Source organism: Hyperolius riggenbachi, chromosome 5 (genome assembly GCF_040937935.1).
Source record: "Hyperolius riggenbachi isolate aHypRig1 chromosome 5, aHypRig1.pri, whole genome shotgun sequence".
NCBI classification, from domain to species: domain Eukaryota; kingdom Metazoa; phylum Chordata; class Amphibia; order Anura; family Hyperoliidae; genus Hyperolius; species Hyperolius riggenbachi.
In genome coordinates this window covers 35,281,656-35,303,115 of record NC_090650.1, presented here as the reverse complement: position 1 = coordinate 35,303,115, position 21,460 = coordinate 35,281,656, and the positions used below count along the sequence as shown (strand labels likewise).

The 21,460-nt window shown below is 47.5% G+C and overlaps 1 protein-coding gene across 3 annotated transcripts in view; it reads left to right on the top strand.

Annotated features, from left to right (window-relative positions):
• KRIT1 (KRIT1 ankyrin repeat containing) overlaps positions 1-17,728 on the top strand; it is a 51,331-nt gene extending 33,603 nt beyond the window's left edge. For all 3 annotated transcript variants that reach the window (XM_068235483.1, XM_068235481.1, XM_068235484.1), the window contains 9 exons: positions 2,041-2,197; positions 4,404-4,511; positions 6,429-6,585; positions 8,883-9,034; positions 11,654-11,820; positions 14,457-14,544; positions 15,142-15,348; positions 16,423-16,539; positions 17,418-17,728. In XM_068235483.1, coding sequence (XP_068091584.1) covers positions 2,041-2,197; positions 4,404-4,511; positions 6,429-6,585; positions 8,883-9,034; positions 11,654-11,820; positions 14,457-14,544; positions 15,142-15,348; positions 16,423-16,539; positions 17,418-17,507 — 1,243 coding nt within the window. In that variant the 3' untranslated portion in view covers positions 17,508-17,728. The remainder of the gene's footprint in view (positions 1-2,040; positions 2,198-4,403; positions 4,512-6,428; positions 6,586-8,882; positions 9,035-11,653; positions 11,821-14,456; positions 14,545-15,141; positions 15,349-16,422; positions 16,540-17,417) is intronic.
• Positions 17,729-21,460: the final 3,732 nt, after the last annotated feature.

The following is a 21,460-nucleotide window of genomic DNA, read 5'->3' as shown; positions in this document are numbered from 1 at the left end:
AAGCGGAGCCGGGTCTGGTGACGCAATGGACTGTGTATCGGGTGCTCTTGTCAGGATTGGCGGGCGGCAGCTGGTGTCTGATAGGTCTCCCGGGGCTTACGGTCTCATTGTGGGCATTCTCTCCCACAGGTAGACCATGAAGTCTCTGAAGCTTGGGCTGGTGGGCGCTGGGCTGAGCAGAGTGACTCCGGGGGTCCAACGCAGTAGACAGAAGTGTGGACGCAGCCAGGCGTCTTCTCTTCTGTCACTTTACCACCCGTCTGAGAACGGCTGTGGTCTAAGGCGGCAGCGCTGTCACACAACACAGGGATGAGCGAGGAGGCGGCGGCTGATTCTCTGTTTTTTCCTATGTTACATTTTGCACCTGTTAGAAGCCAATCACTTGTCTGTCTCCGAGCACTAGGCGGAAGGAGATGGTGAGAGCAGCAAAGCCGCCACTACTTACACAAAGCGGCAAGCAGGAAATGGACTGTGTGGCTGAACTGTTACACTGCAGCACAGCGGTAGGATTATCGGCAGAAATCGCCGCTCTGATAATCACGGAATCGCCATTTCCATGATCGCAATTTCGGTTTCAAAACGATAAATCGTTCAGGCCTAGCCAGGAGCCAATGAAATCGGCTCCTGACCCGCTCACAGGGCTCTGCCGTCATAGAGACAGGCAGAGTGAATGAGCTGCGGCGGGAGACGGCAGGGATTCATCGGTGGGAGGGAGGACCTTGATAGTTGCAATCTACGTTTTGATGGCTATCTGGCTGGCAGGGTGTGGATTTCAACTATCTAGATCCTTAAAAAAGAGAACCAGAGACGAAGCACCCTCATGTATTTTACCATATATATCGGTGGGAACATGACCGTAAAAACCTACCCTGCTCTCTTTCATTCTTCTCTGCTAAATCTGCCTGTTATCAGCCCTGATAAGAATCCCCGAATGAGCATTCAGTCTAGCTTTCACAGGAATGATTATAGCTATAGAGTCAGTCTTCTATGATGTCTTTTCAAGCCCAAGCCTGCCCCCTTGTGGCTCTGCTTTGCTGCTTTGAGGATAAATAGCAGGAAAGCAGTGCCACAAGGGGGCAGACTTGGGCTTGAAAAGACATCACAGAAGACTGACTGAGCTATAATAATTCCGGTGAAAGCTAGACTGAATGCTCAGTCGGGGATTCTTATCAGAGCTGATAATAGGCAGACTGAGCAGTACAGAATGAAACAAAGAGCAGAGTAGGTGTTTACTGTCATGTTCCCATTGATATATATATGGTAAAATACATGAGGGTGCTTTGTCTCTGGTTCTCTTTGTAGTTAAAGGAGTCATCAGGTGAATGTAACAAAAAAAAAACTTTACTCACCTGGGGCTTGATTGACAGCGGCGGTTCGCACATGTGCAGTGCGGATGACCTCGGGGTCAGCTTCCGGACCGGGACAGCGGCGGGGAGCCGAAGTGACAACGTGGGACAGTCTGCTGCTAGGGGCTGGAGAAAGCCCCAGGTGAGTAAAGCTTTTTTTTTTTTTTTTTTTGTTAAATTCACCTGATGACTCCATTAAGAGCTTCCAATGTCCATCATTGTAAGAAGCAAAGGAAAGACAGCACATTGCCCTCCTGTGCAGAGGAGCGCACCGTGACAGTGCGTCTGACTGAAACATTGTCAGTGTAAGCCAGGGTGCAGCAATAACCCACAGGAACCACCAGCGAAATTAACATGGACCCCGTTCCTTGGATCCAAGGAGGCCATAAGGTTCTTGAGGATCCAGAGGCTTCCCTCTTAGGTAAGTACCTGTTTTTTTCGACCCAAGGTTCGCCTTGGGTTCACGTTAATCTACCTGTAATGACATAAATATGAATGCTGGTGAGGTGTTTCATGATGTGGACGTCCTCTCTCTTTGCTATTGACCTGTTTGTGGTGCTGATTGATCGAGATGTGTGCAGAGGATTACAAGAAAAATTAGGTTCACGGAACAACCAATCTGGTTTCAGCTGGAAAATGAATCAGCCGCTTGTGGATTTGTCATATTAAAATGAATGCTTTGCTGTTTTCCAAGGTACGGAAAGGTGGAGGCCACCAGCATGTTACTGGATAAGGGGAAATGCAACCCGAACCTGCTGAATGGACAGCTCAGCTCCCCACTGCACTTCGCTGCTGGCTGCGGCCATGCTGAGATCGTACAGATCCTCCTCAGCCACCCCGAGATAGACCGGGTGAGTCTCTTATGTGTTTGGGAAGTGTCACTACCATTATGAGAGAGAGAGGGGAATGCTGGGTATGTTTAAAGGAGACCTGAAGCCAGATGGATATGGAGGCTGCCATATTTATTTACTTTTAAGCAATACCAGTTGCCTGGCTGTTCTGCTGATCCTCTGCCAATACTTTTACCCATAGACCCTGAACAAGCATGCAGCAGATGAGGTGTTTCCGACATTATTGTCAGATCTGACAAGATTAGCTGCATGTTTGTTTCTGGTGTCATTTAGACACAACTGTAGCCAAATAGATCAGCTGACATTGTTTAAAAGGAAATAAATATGGCCGTCTCCATATACTTCTCACTTCAGTTGTCCTTTAACCTCCTTGGCGGTAATCCCGAGCCGAGCTCGGGGTATGCCGCCGCAAAGGATTTCTCAGGCCCTGGTGGGCCGATTTGGATTTTTTTTTTTTTCTAAACACGCAGCTAGCACTTTGCTAGCTGCGTGTCTTACCTGATCGCCGCCGATGCGCCGCTAGCCGCTGCGATACAGGCACCCCCTCCCGCATACCCCTTGTGCAGCCTGGCCAATCGCCGCCAGGCAGCGCTGAGGGGTGGATCGGGACTCCGTGTGACGATCGATGACGTCACTCTGTTCATCGCCATGGTGACGGAGAAGCCCTAATGGAAATCCAGTTCAGAACAGGATTTCCGGATGGGCTTGATCGCCGGCGGCGATCGGAGGGGTGGGAGGGACGCCGCAGGGAGGGGGGGGATCATGTAGCTAGCAATAGGCTAGCTACATGATAAAAAAAAAATTAGGCCGCCAGGGAGGTTAAAGAAAACCTGTACTGGGAAAAACCTCCCCTGGGGAGTTACTCACCTGGGGTGGGGGAAGCCTCCAGATCCTATTGAGGCTTCCCCCGTCCTCCTGTGTCCCACAGCGGCGGCGATAAAGCTCCCCCCGAACAGCGGAGATGTAAATATTTACCTTCCCGGCCCCAGCCTGCGCAGTAGAGCGGACCTGACGGAGATCGGCTATTTTCGCCTATCTCCATGCGGAGAGCCGCAACAGCGCCCCCGCTGGAGCCAGGAAAGGTAAATAAATCAGCACTTGTCGAGGGAGGATTGCCGAACACTGCGGGGGAGCCAGCGCTGGACTGCCTGCAGCTACGGGGAGGGGGAAGCCTCATTGGGACCCTGAGGCTTCCCCCTACCGAGGTGAGTACCCCCCAGGGGAACTTTTTCTGTTACAGGTTCTCTTTAATACAAAACTGTAAAGTTCACACTGACACCATGCAATGCAATTATATTGTCATGGTGCATTCACATCAATGTGTTAGCGGTGCATTCCGAGGGAATCCCCTAGCGTGACGCAGGCAGTGCATTAAGTTAGCGATTCATGTGTGCAAACATCATCCGACTCCTTAGTCTATGAAACCTCCGAATCCAGGTACCCAAAATTGCTCAGACTCCACAGCCCTGGAAAAAAATAGTTCCTGCTGCACTATTGCAGATTGCGCCCAAATCCCTATTAGCACGGCAGTGGGATTCAGATGCAAATTTGGAGCTGCACAGGTACTGCGTATGTTTTCCTGGCATTTAGTGGAAACTTAGCCATAACAGTTGCAGTGAAGCATACTTTATACATATGTATGGTATGCTTCAGTGTATGTGTCTCACCGCAAATGTGATGCACAATGAAAATTTACCCCTCCAAAAAAACGAACTCAACTGTAGAAAGCTAATACTTTGCATCCAGTTACACAGTAAGTTGTATAGTGATGCTATATGTTCTGTACATCATTGCACTGAAGTACTAAATTAGAGTAGAGAATAGTACAACAGAGGCGCCAGGAAGAATAAAATGCACTAAAAACAGTTTCAGAATGGGAGGTAGTGGTGGAATTACGCAGGTATTACCCGATTCATCAGTATAAAGGAGTACTGTAACCAGAACGAGCTCTTGAGTAAGGAAGTGTATATTATTCTTCCTCAGGCCTCTGTTTTACTATTTTCTGTGAGTTTAGTCCACCCTTGGTGGAGGGATGTTACCCCCTTTTTTCTTCTGATCTATAGAGTGACTTCTTAACCCGAGTGGGGTCAGGTCTAAGTTCCCCACCTGCATTTTACACTGCTTGCCTCAGTGGTAACCCACCTTTGTGAGGGAAAGCAAGGCTACCCAAGCCCCAGTTATGACTTGTATCCGTTGTTTGTTGCAGCACATCACTGACCAGCAGGGGCGCTCTCCTCTGGACATCTGTGAAGAAAACAAGCAGAGCAAATGGGAGGAGGCTGCTGAGCTGCTGAAGAATGCCTTCAATAAACCTGTAAGATCTGCTCCTCTGGAGCCCTCAACACACACAGTTGATCCCCTTTGAGGAGTATCAATATATATAAAATATAACTTTTATTAATTCCTTATTAAAATTCCTGATGATTATTGACATAGTAAGGTAAGGTGCAGTGTATTTGGATCAATTGTACCACCAATAAGGTGAATTTGCTTTAGATCAGACCCTATACCTCAGCTAGAATGCTTATTTGTTCTCATATTCAAAAAAAGAACAGCCCCCCCCCCCCCCCCCCCACCACCACCAAATCCAACATTGGAGCCCTGTCGGTGGGTGCAAACAAAAGCTGCCATCAGCATGGGGGGTGGGGAGATAGGACACTGTACTTCAAACAGTTTAGAGAGTCACACTTAATTACATTCACACTTTCCCTCTTGATAAGGGCAGAGGGAAGGGGAGGGGAAATGGCAGCTCCTACAGCTATTAGAAACTGAGACAAACTGCAGGGGAAAAAATGCTTAGTTCCTTTAAAATGGATCCGAGATGAAAAACGAACTATAGCAAGTAACTTGTCTATATATCTAAAGTTTACATAGTTAACACAGCAAATCTAGCTGCAAACAACTTCAACGGTAGATGATTATTTCTTCCTGTGATACAATGAGAGCAGCCATGTTCTGCTTGTGATCATTACACACAGGCAAGCTGCTCTGCATCTCCAGCCCTCAGCCTGTGAACACTTCACTCCCCTCTCCTCCTCCCTCCTCCCCTCTGCCTCTGAAATCTCTGGCTAGTAACCTCCTCCTGCCCAGACTGAGCTCCCATAAGCCCTTGCTACATGGGTCTGAGAGTGCCTAGGCTTCGGAGGAGCTGTGGGCGAGGCTTGTTTCGTTTATCGGGAATTAGGGTATTAAAACAAAACAAAAAAGTATTTGGCTTGAGGAATGCCCTATAAACTATGTAAGGAACACAATTATGCCATGAGTCAAAGTTTATCTCGGATCCACTTTAAAATCTTTTTATCCTTTTACTAGTAAATGTATTCTAGTTTCCTCCAGCTCCACCGCTTAGGAGGTCATCTGTCCTGTCCATGATGACTTTGTGTCCCTCCTGTCACTTCATGCTTCCCAGCCTCAGGTATTGCCCTCTTCCTCCGCAGCTGTAATGGGAGGGAACGTGCATATTGATTACACATTCCACGACTTGTTTTTGTTTTGCTTTTTAAAAAAAGCCTGCAAAAGTTTCCTCTAAGTCCTGCCTGCCCCCCAAATTTGCCCAAGACTTTCCTTTTTATTAGTTGTCCCAGTGCTGCAAGGGTTGGCCCAAGGAGGCGAGAAGTCACTACAGGTGGCAGGGAGGACAAGTAGGAGACTGGCTCCTCCCAGCATCCGGCCCCTATCTCTGATTGGCAGTTCATAGTTCAGTGTGAGGTGTGATACATGTACATTAGTTTAAAGGGATACTGTAGGGGGGTCAGGGGAAAATGAGTTGAACTTACCCGGGGCTTGTAACGGTCCCCCGCAGACATCCTGTGTTGGCGCAGCCACTCACCGATGCTCCGGCCCCGCCTCCGGTTCACTTCTGGAATTTCAGACTTTAAAGTCTTAAAACCACTGCGCCTGCGTTGCCGTGTCCTCGATCCCGCTGATGTCATCAAGAGCGCACAGCGCAGGCCCAGTATGGTCTGTGTCTGCGCAGTACACTCCTGGTATCATCAGCGGGAGTGAGGACATGGCAATGCAGGCGCAGTGGTTTTCAGACTTTAAAGTCAGAAATTCCAGAAGTGAACTGGAGGCGGGGCCGGAGCATCGGTGAGTGGCTGCGCCAACACAGGATGTCTGCGGGGGACCATTAGAAGCCCCGGGTAAGTTCAACTCATTTTCCCCTGACCCCCCTACAGTATCCCTTTAACCTTCTTCATTGATGGCCTTCTCGTGTGTCTCTCTCTATCAGTATGAGAAGGTGCGCATCTACCGGATGGACGGCTCGTACCGCTCGGTGGAGCTGAAGCACGGGAATAACACCACGGTGCAGCAGATCATGGAAGGGATGCGTCTTTCTACGGAAGCACAGCAGTTCTTCGCCATCTGGATCTGTTCTGAGAACATCAGTAAGAAGACCTGTATTGTGATCTGAAGCTGTAAAAATCACGTGCAATCCTGGGAGGAATAATACTTTGAAAGATAAATACTTACCTAAATTGTGGGAAGCCTCTAGATCAGGCATGGGCAAACTTGGCCCTCCAGCTGTTACAGAACTACAAGTCCCACAATGCATTTTCCTTTGAGTCATGACTGTGGCTGTCAGACTCCTGCAATGCATTGTGGGACTTGTAATTCCTTAACAGCTGGAGGGCCAAGTTTGCCCATGCCTGCTCTAGATGCACCAGGGGCCCCCAGATCCTCCTCAAGCCCATCGCTGCTGCCCTGGGACCTTTTTTCTTCATGGCTGTGCTCCAGCAGGTGTTCCAGCTTCTCTGTATTGGGCATTCCTGGGGAAAGGAAGCCGCTTGTGCAGGGAGGTAAAAGCAGTGCGTAGGTCTTACACGCACATGCTCAGTATGGATGCGCTCCTACACGGCACAAGGCATATTCAATATTCTTTTAACTGTCATGTTCCGGAGGGTCCCAGTGCAGGAACGGTGGGCTCAAGAAGAATCAGAGAATACTCTGAACTATCCAGAGCACGGGTGTTGAACACAAGGCGTTCCTTGCCACTTTACGAGACCCCTGAAAGCTTCAAATGTAAGCAATAAAAGCACACTGCCTTCCCATCCAGAGGAGAACATCCCCACACATACCAGAGTAGCACAGTGGAGCAGAGTAATATTTACCTGTTTCTTCCTAGCAGCCGCACACTCTGTGCTTCCATACATCCTCCTGATCACGTGACATGTCTCAGGAGCAAGAGGTGTGCAGCATGGAGCGTGTGGCTGCCAGGAAGATCAGAGGAGACTCGAAGCTGCGCTAGAGGAGGTAAATATTAAACTGCTCCACTGCGCTACTCTGAAAAAGGGGGAGGAGTGGGCTCCCTACATTGGCTATAGTTACACCAATTAGTTTAAGACTAATGTAAATGTTAAATCTTAATAAACATTTTGGCCCGTAACTTAGACTAGGCTTTAGATTTTGGCTCCTTACCTGATTGAGTTTGACACTCCTAATTCAGAAGCTTCATACCACCAAGTATCTATCTTACACCGTATTTTAAATTTCACTTCAGGCACGCTTTAACTAGATTAACCACTTCAGGATCGCAGATTTTTTCGCCTTCAGGACCAGAGCAATTTCATTTGCCAATAACTTTATTGCTACTTATCACACTGACATGATCTATATATTATTTTTTGCAGGACAAACTAGGCTTTCTCTGGGCAGTAATTTTGCTAACCATTATTTTATTTATATGTATTTTGCAAGGAAGAAGTAGAATTTTTTTAAAAAAAAAATCACCATTCTCAGCTTTCAGCCATTGTAGTTTAAAAATAAAATGTGCTATTGATGATGAAACAGACACATTTTATTTGCTAATTTGTCCTGGTTATTACAACGTTTAAACTGTGTCCCTAGTACAAAGTATGGCGATAATATTTTATTTGGAAATGAAGGTGTCTATTTTTCCGTTTAGTGTTTTTTATATTATAATAATTATTCCAAGACTTTAATTACAAAATCCATAGTAATGACATACATATTAACAAATTCCCTAAGGTAACCATTTAAATATTATTATTTTTTTTAATAGTGTATTTTTTGTATTTTTTTTTTACAAGTGTTTTATTTTGGTAACTATGGGGTGGGGAGGAAGAGGTTAAAAATATATTTTTAAAAAAAACTATTTATTTACCCTATAGGTTAGTGTATTAGACTGTTTTGGGATGTATTTTTACTTTTTGGCCACAAGATGGCACTATACAGTTCTTTGTTCCGTAAATCTAACACAGAACGAAATGTTTACATTTTGTTTCTGGGGGGATTTTTGTTAATCTGCACTGTGAGTCATTGCCGACCCAGTGATCGGGGATGGAAGCATTCCCCGATCATGGAGGGACAGTACAGCGGTGATTGCGGACGGGAGAAGTGCGGCGATCGTGGCGGCGACGGTAAACAAACATACTGCAGGCGCTTATCTACTGCAGGGGCGTAGATAAGCGTCTGCAGAATCCGGAAGTGGTTAAACTGTGTTTTGTTTAGTGGAGTTTTGCCTTAATACTTTGTTTATAATGTTTAGGGAAACATTTATCAAGACAGATGCAAAGAACATGGGAATGAAGTGGTGCAGAACAACCAATCAGATTCCTTATTACATTTACCAGTTGACACCTGATTGGTTACTGTAAGCACCTCCTCCGGGGTTCTCTGCACCGCTCCTGATAAATTGGTCTTCTAATCTGTTTGTTCCTCTTAGGTCTTCAGCTGAAGCCGTTTCACAAGCCTCTGCAGCACATCCGGGACTGGGCAGAGATCGTTAATGAACTCACCAACCTGGATCCCCAGAGGGAGACGCCACAGCTCTTCCTGCGCAGAGACGTGAAACTACCTCTGGATGTGGAGAAGAAGGTGAGATGTTACAGAGCCTCTGCTGGCTATAGGACACTGCTCGCTACATTACTGGCACTTTCTTGTGGTAGCCGACATTAAAGTGGAACTCTACTCACAGGAAAGGGCTTGTATAGCTTTCAGTGTGCCCAGGCTGAAATCTTATTGGTCGCTTTCATTAGAGCCCTTAAAGTGGACCTGAACTCTTGCACAGGGCAGAAGGAAAGCATAGATAAATGCACCCTGTGTGTATTTAGAGAGTTTAGCCTCTTTAATTCCCCCTCTTCTGTGTCTAATCACAAGTTGTAATTTGGTCTCTCAGCTGCGTCCGCTAACTTGCCGGGGGGGGGGGAGGGGCGGAGCAGTGCTTTTCAGCGCTGCTCGATTCGGGCGCAGCCAGCGCCGCCATAGACTATAAAGGGATTCAGTCTATAGCGGCGCTCAGTGAGTGACGTCGGTACCGTCAGAAGACGGAGCCGAGGTTGCTAAAAAATCGTAATAATTCTGCTTCCAGAAATCGCTGGAAGCCGAATTATTTCATTCCCCCACTATCCATGGCGGCCTGGAGGGGGAATAGTAATTAGTTTGGCCCGGACTTGTGCAGAAGCAGGATCAGCCATATACCGCTGTATCCTGCGCCCAAGTCTACCGGCGCCGATTTCAAATGTACTCGGGAGGGGGATATACTCTATTGCTCGGTTTATACTGTAGAATGTGAGTTTTGAACAGACTTCTGCTTTAATCGCTTAAAGTGGATCCGAGACAAACTTTTGCGGTCTTCATTTTTGTGCCCCTTACATATAGTTTCTGGGACATTTCCCCCCCCCCCCCCCCAAATGCTGATTTTTATTACACTAATAGATTGTAAACTAATAAAATATAGGAGCTGCGCCCCCAACTCCTCCAACACCTCGGCGTTCGGTCCCATGCTGCAATTATTTATGGGAGCCGAGCCTGGCAAGGAGGAACGTCTCATTTACATTCGCCTGCCGCACTGTGCTCTGATTGGTGGAGGTGCACAGTGGGGCTGGAGCAGAGGCAGAAAGCCGCTGTGCGAGGAGGGGGCCATGGGCAGCGCGTACTGGCATCTAGGCGGGCGGCCGATGTTTCCCTCTACCTCCGCTACTCAGACCGCATGTCACAGAGCGACCCGCTGCGCTGCTATGACAGGACAGCGGGTCACCTATCAGCGCACATACAGGCAGTCTTCCTGAATACATGCTGATAGGTGACCCGCTGTCCTATTAAAGCGGCGCAGTGGGTCACTCTGACATGCGGTCTGAGTAGCAGAGGGAGACAGTTGCAGGGGAAGGTGCCGCCGAAGGTATGATAATCAGCTGTTCCCCCGGGGGGGACCTTACTACCTATACTGACTGGGGCAACTATACTGGCTGGGAAAACTATACTATCTATACTGGGGGGGGGGGCAACTACTCTAGCTGTGCTGAGAAAACTATACTAGCTATACTGACTTGGGCAACTATACTATTTACTCTGCACACTGATTTCAGATGCAAGGGGGTGGAGAGGGGAGTGAAGTTCACAGGCTGAGGGGCGGAGCTACAGAACAGCTCTGCCTGTGTGTGATGACAAGCAAAACATGGCCTCACTCATTGTATCACAGGAAGAAATGATCATATACTGTTGAAGCTGTTTGCAGCTGGATTTACTGTGTAAACCATCTAAACATTAGGTAAAATATATAGACAAGTTTCTTGCTATAGTTATTTTTTTCATCTCGGATCCACTTTAAAGTGGACCTGAACTCAAAACTTCCTCTCTGCTCTAAAAGATAAGCAACAGCATAATGACATTTAACCACTTAACGACCGCCTAACGTCCACACCGATAGGCGTTGGCAGGTCATTAGTGGTTTAGCATGGAAACTGCCGCTCCATGCACAGTTCACGGAGGGTGTCTCCATGAACAGCCTGCGAGCCGCCGAAAAATCAGCGCCGTAAAGGAGATCGGCGATCCTCGACCTCTGATTGGCCGGGGATCGCCGGCATATGATAGGCTGAAGCCTGTCAGTTCCGGCAAAGATGTCCGTCCTGCGCCACCCAGGGAAAGGAGGGGAGGGAAAGCCAGGGAGGGCGGAAAACGCTGCGGAGGGGGGCTTTGAGGAGGCCCCCCCGCTAGGCACATGTGAGTGGCGGCGATCAGACCCCCCCCCCCAGCAGGACATCCCCTTAGTGGGGAAAAAAGGGGGGGGGAAGTCTGATCGCCCTGCTGGAGAGCCCACGCAGCACAGATCAACCAGAATTCCTGTGGTCCTTAAGTGGTTAAAGTAAAACATTTATTTTGTTACAGCTGATACAAATCCTGCAATAAATCTGCAGTGTGTCTACTTCCTGCTTTCATGGAAGCAGACATAGGGTTAATATCCTGTGTTTACGAATTAGCTGCTCTGCCAAGGCTGCCAGTTGACAAAGCTGAGAGATCAAATTACAGTTGTGATTTAGTCACAGATCAGGGGAAATTAGACAGGCTAAACATGTCTCTGTTTCTCTTCTGCCCTGTTCAAGAGTAGAGTTCAGGTCCACTTTAAAAAGAAAAAAAAAAATCTTGATCATAATAAATATAAAATACATGGTAACACTACCTATTGCCAGTAACGCGAGCCTCTGTACCGTGTGTTAGATTGAAGACCCCCTGTCCATCCTGATCCTGTTTGATGAGGCTCGGTACAGCCTGCTGAAGGGTTTCTATCCGGCTCCAGATGTGAAGCTGATCACCCTGGCCAGCCTGCTGCTGCAGATAGTCTACGGGAGCTACGAGAGCAAGAAGCACAAGCAGGGCTTCCTCAAGTGAGTCGCAGCGAGACACCGATACCTCCAGAATGCATGCAAATTGTATGCTGTTTGGAAATGGGCAAATCAGAATTAGCAGGAACTGATCTGTCCCATTCCAGACTGCATACAGAGGTTAAAGAGGCGCCCACACTGCCTACTGCTATGGACTTATGGATGGTGTGTACACATTTGAAAGATTAATGAAAGATATCAGACCAATTTTACCCCCTTCCATGTAGTCCATGTAGTATGAGAGCCATACCTACACAGTCTATTCTATTGAGCTGAACTCCCCATCAGATAAAAATCTTTGCAAGATGCTGCACACAAAGATGCTGTAGACATTCAAAAGATCAGTATCTGCAAAAGATCTGTTCCTGCAAATTGCATTCATAGTCTGAGATCTGCAGATCATCATACACGCCTTGTTTAACCACCTTAGCGGTATGGACGAGCTCAGCTCGTCCATTACCGCCAGAGGGTGCCGCTCAGGCCCTGCCCGATTTTAATGAAATAAAAAGAAGCACACGCAGCCGGCACTTTGCCAGCCGCGTGTGCTGCCTGATCGCCGAAAGAGGGTCCCCCCAGCCGCCTGAGCCCTGCGCAGCCGGAACAAATAGTTCTGGCCAGCGCTAAGGGCTGGATCGGAGGCGGCTGACGTCAGGACGTCGGCTGACGTCCATGACGTCACTCCGCTCGTCGCCATGGCGACGAAGTAAGCAAAACACGGAAGGTCGCTTATTGCGGCCTTCCGTGTTACTTCTGGCCGCTGGAGGCGATCAGAAGAACGCCTCCGGAGCGCCCTCTAGTGGCCTTTAATGCAGCCAACTTTCAGTTGGCTGCATGAAATAGTTGTTTTTTTTTTTATTTAAAAAAAACCCTCCCGCAGCCGCCCTGGCGATCTTAATAGAACGCCAGGGTGGTTAACAGACATTCATCTGCAGATCAGATCCACCAGGATGGATCTTTGGATCTGCAGATGATTGTCAGATATGCAGATGAACGTGATACAAACTATTTATAAAACATGCCCAGTAAGTACTTGCTGGTCAGCTATTTTCCTGTTATGTAATGTCACAATGTGTTTGTGGTTGGAGTTTTTTTGGTTTGTTTTTTTTTACTTCTTCTTTTCTGTGGGCTGTTTCTCTAGTGGCATAGTTATTGCTTGCTCAGCACTTCCATCCTGTGGCTACACACAGACAGACACAAGCTAGTAAAGGTGATTTGTAAGCTTCAGCACTGATTGCACATTCATCAGCTCTCACTCCTGTAAGACTGTGTTCCCACTACAGTGGAGAACGGACATTTTTGTCCGTTTTCCGCTTGTCGCTAAGCGGATAGTGAACAGCTCCTATATTATAAATAGTAGCTGTTAAAGTGGAGCTGTCAGCCATACTATCTCAGAAATAAAAAACACATAAGTAGATAAATACTTGCTTTACATTTATAATCTACATATTGCACTATCCATATTTTGATTTTAGTTTTTTTTTCTATAGTATAAAAAAGAGAAAATCCTTCTTAGGATTCTCCATTTTGAATGTGTCGATCTTGAAGCCAATCCTGACATCATTTCCTCCCTTATTCTGTCTGTGTATCACTGCCCGTCCCCCTACAGACCACCCAGCTCTGCAATAGAAAGTGCGTTGATAAATATTGGCCAGTCAGAGAGGAACAGAGGTGTGGGAGGGGAAAACAGGAGGGAAAGAGGCTTCAGCCAATCAGGCTGCATTAGTTAAGTCTGAGGTGAAAGTAGAGAAGCAAATAAGTAAAACCCAGCATGCCCTGCAACTTCCTTTGTGTGGCAGATGTACCAAATAAGAGCCGGGGAAACTGGGGAATGATGTTTTATGGAGAAGAAAAGTAATATTGGATTGCCTGGTTAGCATCCTTATTACTTGTTTACCAGATAAAAATAAAGATTTGATTTTTATGCCTGACAGTCAGGGCTGTGGAGTCAGGACAAAAATCTTCCGACTCAAACTCCGACTCAGACTCCTCAGTTTATGAAACCACGACTCCAACTCCGACTCCGGGTACCCAAAATGACTCCGACTCCTCGACTCCGACTCCTTAGCCTAATACTTAACAGGGCTGTGGATTTTGTACAAAAATCATCCGACTCCGACTCCTCAGTTTAGGAAATCAACGACTCCAACTCCGGGTGCCCAAAATTGCCCCGACTCCTCGACTCTGACTCCACAGCCCTGCTGACAGTTACTCTTTAACACTTGTCATGCTGCAGCGTGATCTGTGCAGTCCACAATAATCCCGGGCAGGCGGATGCATTCCCCCATACAGCCTATGGGGGTAACGCATCTGCAGAAGGTGACATTTTGGATATCTGTACTTTGTAAGTATAATTTTGCCAGCTGAAACCATCATTAGTGATTATTTCAGCTGAATGTCTCTAGCCTGGCAGATGACCATACAAAAGAATTGTCTCCCGCTCAGCTAAGTTGATCAGTATCCAAGCGGAGGTCGCTCATCAGGGGCTGCTGTACACATTCCGGATTACCGGCTGAGTCACTATCGGCCAACTTTAGCCATGCATGTGACCGCAGCTTTATAAGTATGTCCTATTGTCTCCTGTCTATGATGTGACGTAGCTTCTGCTGTTTACTATGAACTCTTCCCTTGTCTTCTGGCAGTGAAGAGAATCTGAAGTCCATTGTTCCCAGTACGAAGGTGAAGAGTAAAGCTCCACACTGGACCAACCGCATTCTCCATGAGTACAAGGTGAGCTGGGGATCCGCCTCCCTGATCTCACAGAGGGTGGGGCAAAGCTTAAAGGGTACCTGAGATGGCAGCATATGGTGTATTTATACTTACCTGGGGCTTCCTGTAGCCCCGTGAGGTGTGGGGGTTCCTCTCTGGCCCCTCCGTTCTTTTGTAATAGCTCTCAGGAATCCGGCTAGTCGTGCGCTTCTGTGCATGCACCGCCCATTCGCGCCCCTGACGCGATCCCATGCACGGTAGCATTCTGCACCTGCGCGGGGAAAACCCTCCCGGCAGCAGGAGGGTACACGGGAGTAAAGAGTGCATGCGGGCAGATTACCGGCAGCTATCACAAGAGAACAGCGATGACAGCAAGGGATCCCCACACACACACCTTATGGGGCTAGAAAAAGCCACAGGTTAGTATAAATACACCATATGCTGCCATCTCAGGTTCTTTTTAATTAAACTCGTAAAACAAAACTCCTATAAGATTATTATATGAAGCGTTGGCTCCATTCACTACTTGTGGAAGGACTTGCGCGCCCGCAGTCAGAGTGCGCCTGGATGAAGCATGTGACAGACGGCTCTATAACATGTGCCTCATTTCCTCTACAGAATCTGAGCACGAGCGAGGGGGTCAGTAAGGAGATGCATCACCTCCAGCGAATGTTCCTCCAGAACTGCTGGGACATCCCCACCTATGGAGCAGCCTTCTTCACCGGCCAGATCTTCACCAAGGCCTCATCCAGCAGCCACAAGGTCATCCGGGTCTTTGTGGGTGTTAATGTCAAAGGACTGCACCTTCTCAACCTGGAAACCAAGGTACGCCCAGCTGAAAACTTCCTGTAGATTCCGTGGCGGAGGTCCTGCTTTATTACTGGTATTTGAAGAGGAACCACAAGGACATGTAGCAGAACTGTCCCCTGGGGAGGCTCAGAGAGCAATCGTCTCTCATAGGCTGATGCCTATGAGAGCTTATCGCTGGGATTGACTGTCGGGGGGGGGGGGGGGGGGGGACAAAATAAGGGGGAAAAATAGACAAATTTACTAAAAATAAAAGAATAAATAAAAAAAATTGACATCACAGCAATGATTAGAGCCCACCAATAGAAAGCTCTGTTGGTGGGCAGAAAAAAAAAGGGAGGGGGGATTCATATTGTGCTAAGGTGTATGGCTCTGCAACTAGCTCTTAAAGGGAACCAGAGACGAAGCACCCTTGTGTATTTTACCATATATATCAGTGGGAACATTAGAGAAAACACCTACCCTGCTCTCTGTTTCATCCTCACTGCTAAAAGTGTCTGTTGTTATCAGCTGTGATAATAATCCCGGACTGAGCATTCAGTCTGGCTTTGCAGGGAATAATTATAGCTGAGTCATTATAGCAGAGCCACAAGGGGGCAGGCTTGGGCTTGAAAAGACACCAGAGAAGACAGACTCAGCTATAATCTTTCTGTAGCAAAGCCAGACTGAGTGCTCAGTCGGGGATTCTTATCAGAGGTGATAACAGTCACATTAAACAGAGAACAATGAAACAAAGAGCAGATTAGGTGTTTACTGTCATGGTCCCACTGATTTATAAGGTAAAATACAAGAGGGTGCTTCTTCATCTCTGGTTCTCTTTAAAGCTGGAGAGTGCTGAATTGTAAAAAAAAAAAAATAGCCTGGTCACCAAAAGGGGGGGGGGGGGGGTGTAAGCCTGTGGTCCTAAAGTGGTTAAAGGACAACTGAAGTGAGGCTGCCATAGTTAATTCCTTTTAAACAATACCAGTTGCCTGGCAGTCCTGCCCTGCATGTCCCCGTCCCCTGTATGTCTTCCCTCCCCTTTTTGTCCCGCCAGCCCTGCCTGTGATGTCCTCTTTTCTCACTCACACGTTCTCTCTGCTTTGGTTCCAGGCTTTGCTGATCAGCTTGAAGTTTGGCTTGTTTAAGTGGCAGTTGGGTGATGGAGACACCTGCTTCCAAATCCACAGCATGGAGAACAAAATGAGCTTCATCGTTCACACCAAACAGGTAACCGTGAGCTTTGTGCACTTCTCGGGGTGACTTGTCTAACTTTATCATTCACTCTCTGGATTGGAGCACATCGGGGGGAGGGGAGGAGTCACGAGCTCCTGTCTGCACTGGGCTGCACTTACCAAGTGATGCAGGAAGCCTAGTCTGTGTTACGGGGGTTGTACATGATTCCAAATCAGCCTGGCAATTAGCATTTTCAGAGGAGGGTCTACAACAGCAGTTTCCACACTTCTCTTTTGTCCGAGAAATAAAGCAGGATTCTAGTTAACACTTTTATATTTGTCTTGGACAGAGCATTTCTACGAGTTTCCCAAAAGTTTGTATGGTGCAGTGCTGAGGATTATGGACTGCTCCAATCTCTGAAGCTGTACTGGTTTTTACATAACTGTACCACCACTCTGGTTCCTCCTCCTTTCCTATAGTCTGAGTTGATGCAAGATTATGCAAATTTGTGCAGCTTGAAAATGCACCAATCTATGCAGAATTATGTTTGTTGAACATCCTTAGTCCTTACCATCTGGCCTCAGTGACTAAACTCCAGTGCTATCTGCTTGTCGCAGTAATCTGGCCCTCCTGCAATCAGCACAAATAAAAATTCCATCATGCTTAGTTAGTGCTACGTTTGTGTCGCTAAAATTAAGATGTGTGCTGCTTTCATTTTGAAGATAATAGCACTTCTTTTCTCCAAAACTATAGCATGACCCAGCCCTTGTACAACAACCTACTGACCTGCGAGTATGGGTGGGTAGTGATGTTTGTGCTCATTTGCACTGCAAAAATCCTCTTTCTATCTTTTAATAGTTTTTGAGATATTCAAGTTTTTATAAAAGGTAAAAAGTTTACTCAGCCTCACTCAGTCTTTGCTTCTCTCACAGGCCGGCCTGGTGGTGAAATTGCTGATGAAGCTGAGCGGCCAGTTCATCCCTGGAGAGAAGAACATGGCAGAACGCTATGGCTATGGGTAGCACAAAATGGCAGCCGTCCACCTTCACACACTTCCTGTGCACTGCCTGCTTCCCATGCTCCATCCCCAGAGCACGGACTCCGCCCTACAGATGCCTTCATTACAGACAGACCGGCACACATTGCCTTCCCAGCTGCTTCTTTTTTATATATATATTTTTATATGTGTCGTTGATTTCCAAAGCCTAAAGGTCCGTACACACGCCGGACTTTAGGCAACGACGGGTCCGTCGTTGCCTCCCGCTGGGTGGGCGTGCCAGCGACAGTCCGGCGTGTGTACGCTCTGTCGTCAGACTGATACGGCTGTTTCTGAGCGATCCGCCGGGCGGATCGCTCAGAAACAGCCGTATCAGTCTGACGACAGAGCGTACACACGCCGGACTGTCGCTGGCACGCCCACCCAGCGGGAGGCAATGACGGACCCGTCGTTGCCTAAAGTCCGGCGTGTGTACGGACCTGTAACCTGTTACTGATATGCTGTAGAGTCATTGTATTTATTAAAAAGATCTTCTGTGTTAACATGTGGGCTGTTTATCACTGACTTTATGCTGGGCTTGTTTGAGTTGGTTTTTGTTGGTTATTTTTCATATGCTGCAAAAATCTCCGAAGCTAGAAAAAAGGGCTCACAAGCCCTTACGGAAAAAATGGTGCAGCCATAGACGCCTATTATAAAAGCCGCAATGTGCTGCAAAGGATGGAAAGTTTACCCTCTTTGCCGCAAATCACAGCTTTTATAATGGCCTTGAAATGCGGCAAGCAAGGTAAATTTTACCTTGCTTGCCGCGTATTGCAGTGGGGGGGGGGGGGGGGGGTCTTGGGGTTAGGCACCACCAGGGGGGGTCTTGGGGTTAGGCACCACCAGGGGGGTCTTGGGGTTAGGCACCACCAGGGGGGTCTTGGGGTTAGGCACCACCAGGGGGGTCTTGGGGTTAGGCTCCACCAGGGGAGTCTTAGCGTTAGGCTCCACCAGGGGGGGATCTTAGGGTTAGGCACCACCAGGGGGGATCTTAGGGTTAGGCACCACCAGGGGGGATCTTAGGGTTAGGCACCACCAGGAGGGTCTTAAGGTTAGGGACCACTGGGGGGGGGTTTAGGGTTAGGCACCACCGGGGGGGTTCCTTAAGGTGAGGCACCACCAGGGGGGGGTCTTGGGGTGAGGCACCACTAGCATAGGGTCTTGGGGTGAGGCACCACCAGCATAGGTCTTAGGGTTAGGCATCAGTATAGGGTTCTGTGCAAGTAGGGTTAGGTTTAGCCATGGTAAAATATCAGTAAACATTACCGATATTGTACTATCGGAATCCAGCAGTAAAATATTGCTAATTATTGTAGTTCTATTCTCTAATGTTCCCACTGATATATATTGTAAAATACATGAGGGTGCTTCGTCTCTGGTTCACTTTAAAAGCAAAACTGAAATGCCACCTGTAGTCTGGTATATGTGATCACAAGATGAGCTTATGCGCTTGGGTCCTATTGGAGAAAAGTGCTTTAGAAATGTTTTGCTGTTGTATCAATGTGGGATACACAGGAACATCCAACATGCACACTGTGATGGGCACAATTGTGCGCTAATACACTCACGTTTCCAGTGCAGACGTAGCACTCAACCTGATGTCACAGGAACAGCTTACTTGCACAGCTATTGTTAAAGAGAACCAGAGATGAAACACCCTCTTGTATTTTACCTTATAAATCAGTGGGAACATGACAGTAAACGCCTAATCTGCTCTTTGTTTCATTGTTCTCTGTTTAATCTGACTGTTCTCACCGAATCCCCGACTGAGCACTCAGTCTAGCTTTGCTACAGAAAGATTATAGATGAGTCTGTCTTCTCTGGTGTCTTTTCAAGCCCAAGCCTGCCCCCTTGTGGCTCTGCTATAATGACTCGGCTATAATTATTTTTTGCAAAGACAGACTGAATGCTCAGTCCCGGATTCTTATCACAGCTGATAACAGACACTTTTAGCAGTGAGGATGAAACAGAGAGCAGGGTAAGTGTTTTCTCTAATGTTCTTACTGATATATATGGTAAAATACACAAGGGTGCTTCGTCTCTGGTTCCCTTTAAGTGGAGAAAAAGGGGGAACCCGGCCTCTGGGTGTGGCGTTCAGGCAAGGAAACGGTAGCCAGATCAACTTCAGCGCTGCATGGTACTTCAAATTCAATTTTTGAATTATTCGCATTTGCGTGTGCGACACTGCACTCTCATCTGACTTAAAGTTACGGCTATTCTCGTGCGCCCACATAAGCAAGGGTGACTGTGACATAAAATACCACTATCACAGAAATGTGAAATACACATGCATTAGTAGTACATTTGTTCCAAAGTAAAATGCAATATAAATGTTTGTTTTCCTAAGTCCCTGTTACTTACAGTAGAAATGTGACAGATTTTGAACCAAGCTATTTGCTCATGGGGTATTCTCAGGAATTCCTTTATTTTCAAAAGCACTTCATGGATGTCAGTGATACACTTCAACTGCCAGAATAGTGTGCACAGGAGGAGACTGGCTTTCTACCACCATTGTAAAAGTTCTGTCCAGGGGGTGCTTTTAAAAAGAAAAAAATGAAGATCACACAGGAGATGGGCTAGTCCAAAATCTGTAAAATATACTAGCTGCTGTAAGTGACAGCTACATAGGACAAAATACATTTACAATGCATTTCACTTTGGGGCAAATGTACAACTAATACATGGGGAATTTGAAATTTCCAAATTTTTATAATAGTTGCCCTTTAACCTCCTTGGCGGTAATCCCGAGCTGAGCTCGGGGTATGCCGCCGGAGGTCGCCGCTCAGGCCCTGCTGGGCCGATTTGCTTTCTGAAAAAAGCAGCACACGCAGCCGGCACTTTGCCAGCCGCGTGTGCTGCCCGATCGCCGCCGCCGCTCCGCGGCGATCCGCCGCGTGCAGCGGCGAAAGAGGGTCCCCCCCCAGCCGCCCGAGCCCAGCGCAGCCGGAACAAACAGTTCCGGCCGGCGCTAGGGGCTGGATCGGGCGGCTCTGACGTCAGGACGTCGACTGACGTCCATGACGTCACTCCGCTCGTCGCCATGGCGACGAGGAAAGCGAAACAAGATAGGCCGCTCATTGCGGCCTATCTTGTTACTTTCGATTGCCGGAGGCGATCGAAAGTACGCTTCCGGAGCGCCCTCTAGTGGGCTTTCATGCAGCCAACTTTCAGTTGGCTGCATGAAATATTTTTTTTTTTAATTTAAAAAAAACCCCATTTCAGCCTCCCTGGCAAAATAAATAGACCGCCAGGGAGGTTAAAGGACAACTGAAGTGAGAAGAATATGGAGGCTGCCATATGTATTTCCTATTAAGCATATACCAGTTGCCTGGCAGCCCTGTTGATCTATTTGGCTGCAGTAGTGTCTGAATAACACAAAAAAGGCATGTGGCTAATCTTTTGAGATCTGACAAAAATGTCAAACACCTGATCTGCTGTATCTCCTGTTCAGGGTCTATGGTTAAAAGCATTACTGTATAGGCAGAGTATCAGCAGGATAGCCAGGTAACTGGTATTGCTTAAAGGGCAACTGAAGTGAGAGGGATTTGGAGGCTGCCATATTTATTTCCTTTTGATCAATGCACATTGCCTGGCTGTCTTGTTTGTCCTCTGCCTCTAATACTTTTAGCCATATACCCTGAACAAGCATGCAGCAGATCAGGTGTTTCTGACATTATTGTCAGATCTGACAAGATTAGCTGCATGCTTGTTTCTGGTGGGGTTCAGACACTGCTGCAACTAAATAGATCAGCAAGGCTGCCTGGGAACCAGTATTGTTTAAGAGGAAATTAATATGGCAGCTTCCATATTCCTCTCACTTCAGTTGTTCTTGGCCCTGATTTCACCAGAGGCGCACTGTGACCCGCGAAAACTTTGGGTTTGCTCCCAGAGGTGCTCGGATATCCCCAATCACGAATTCGACTCCGCCCACTTGCGAAT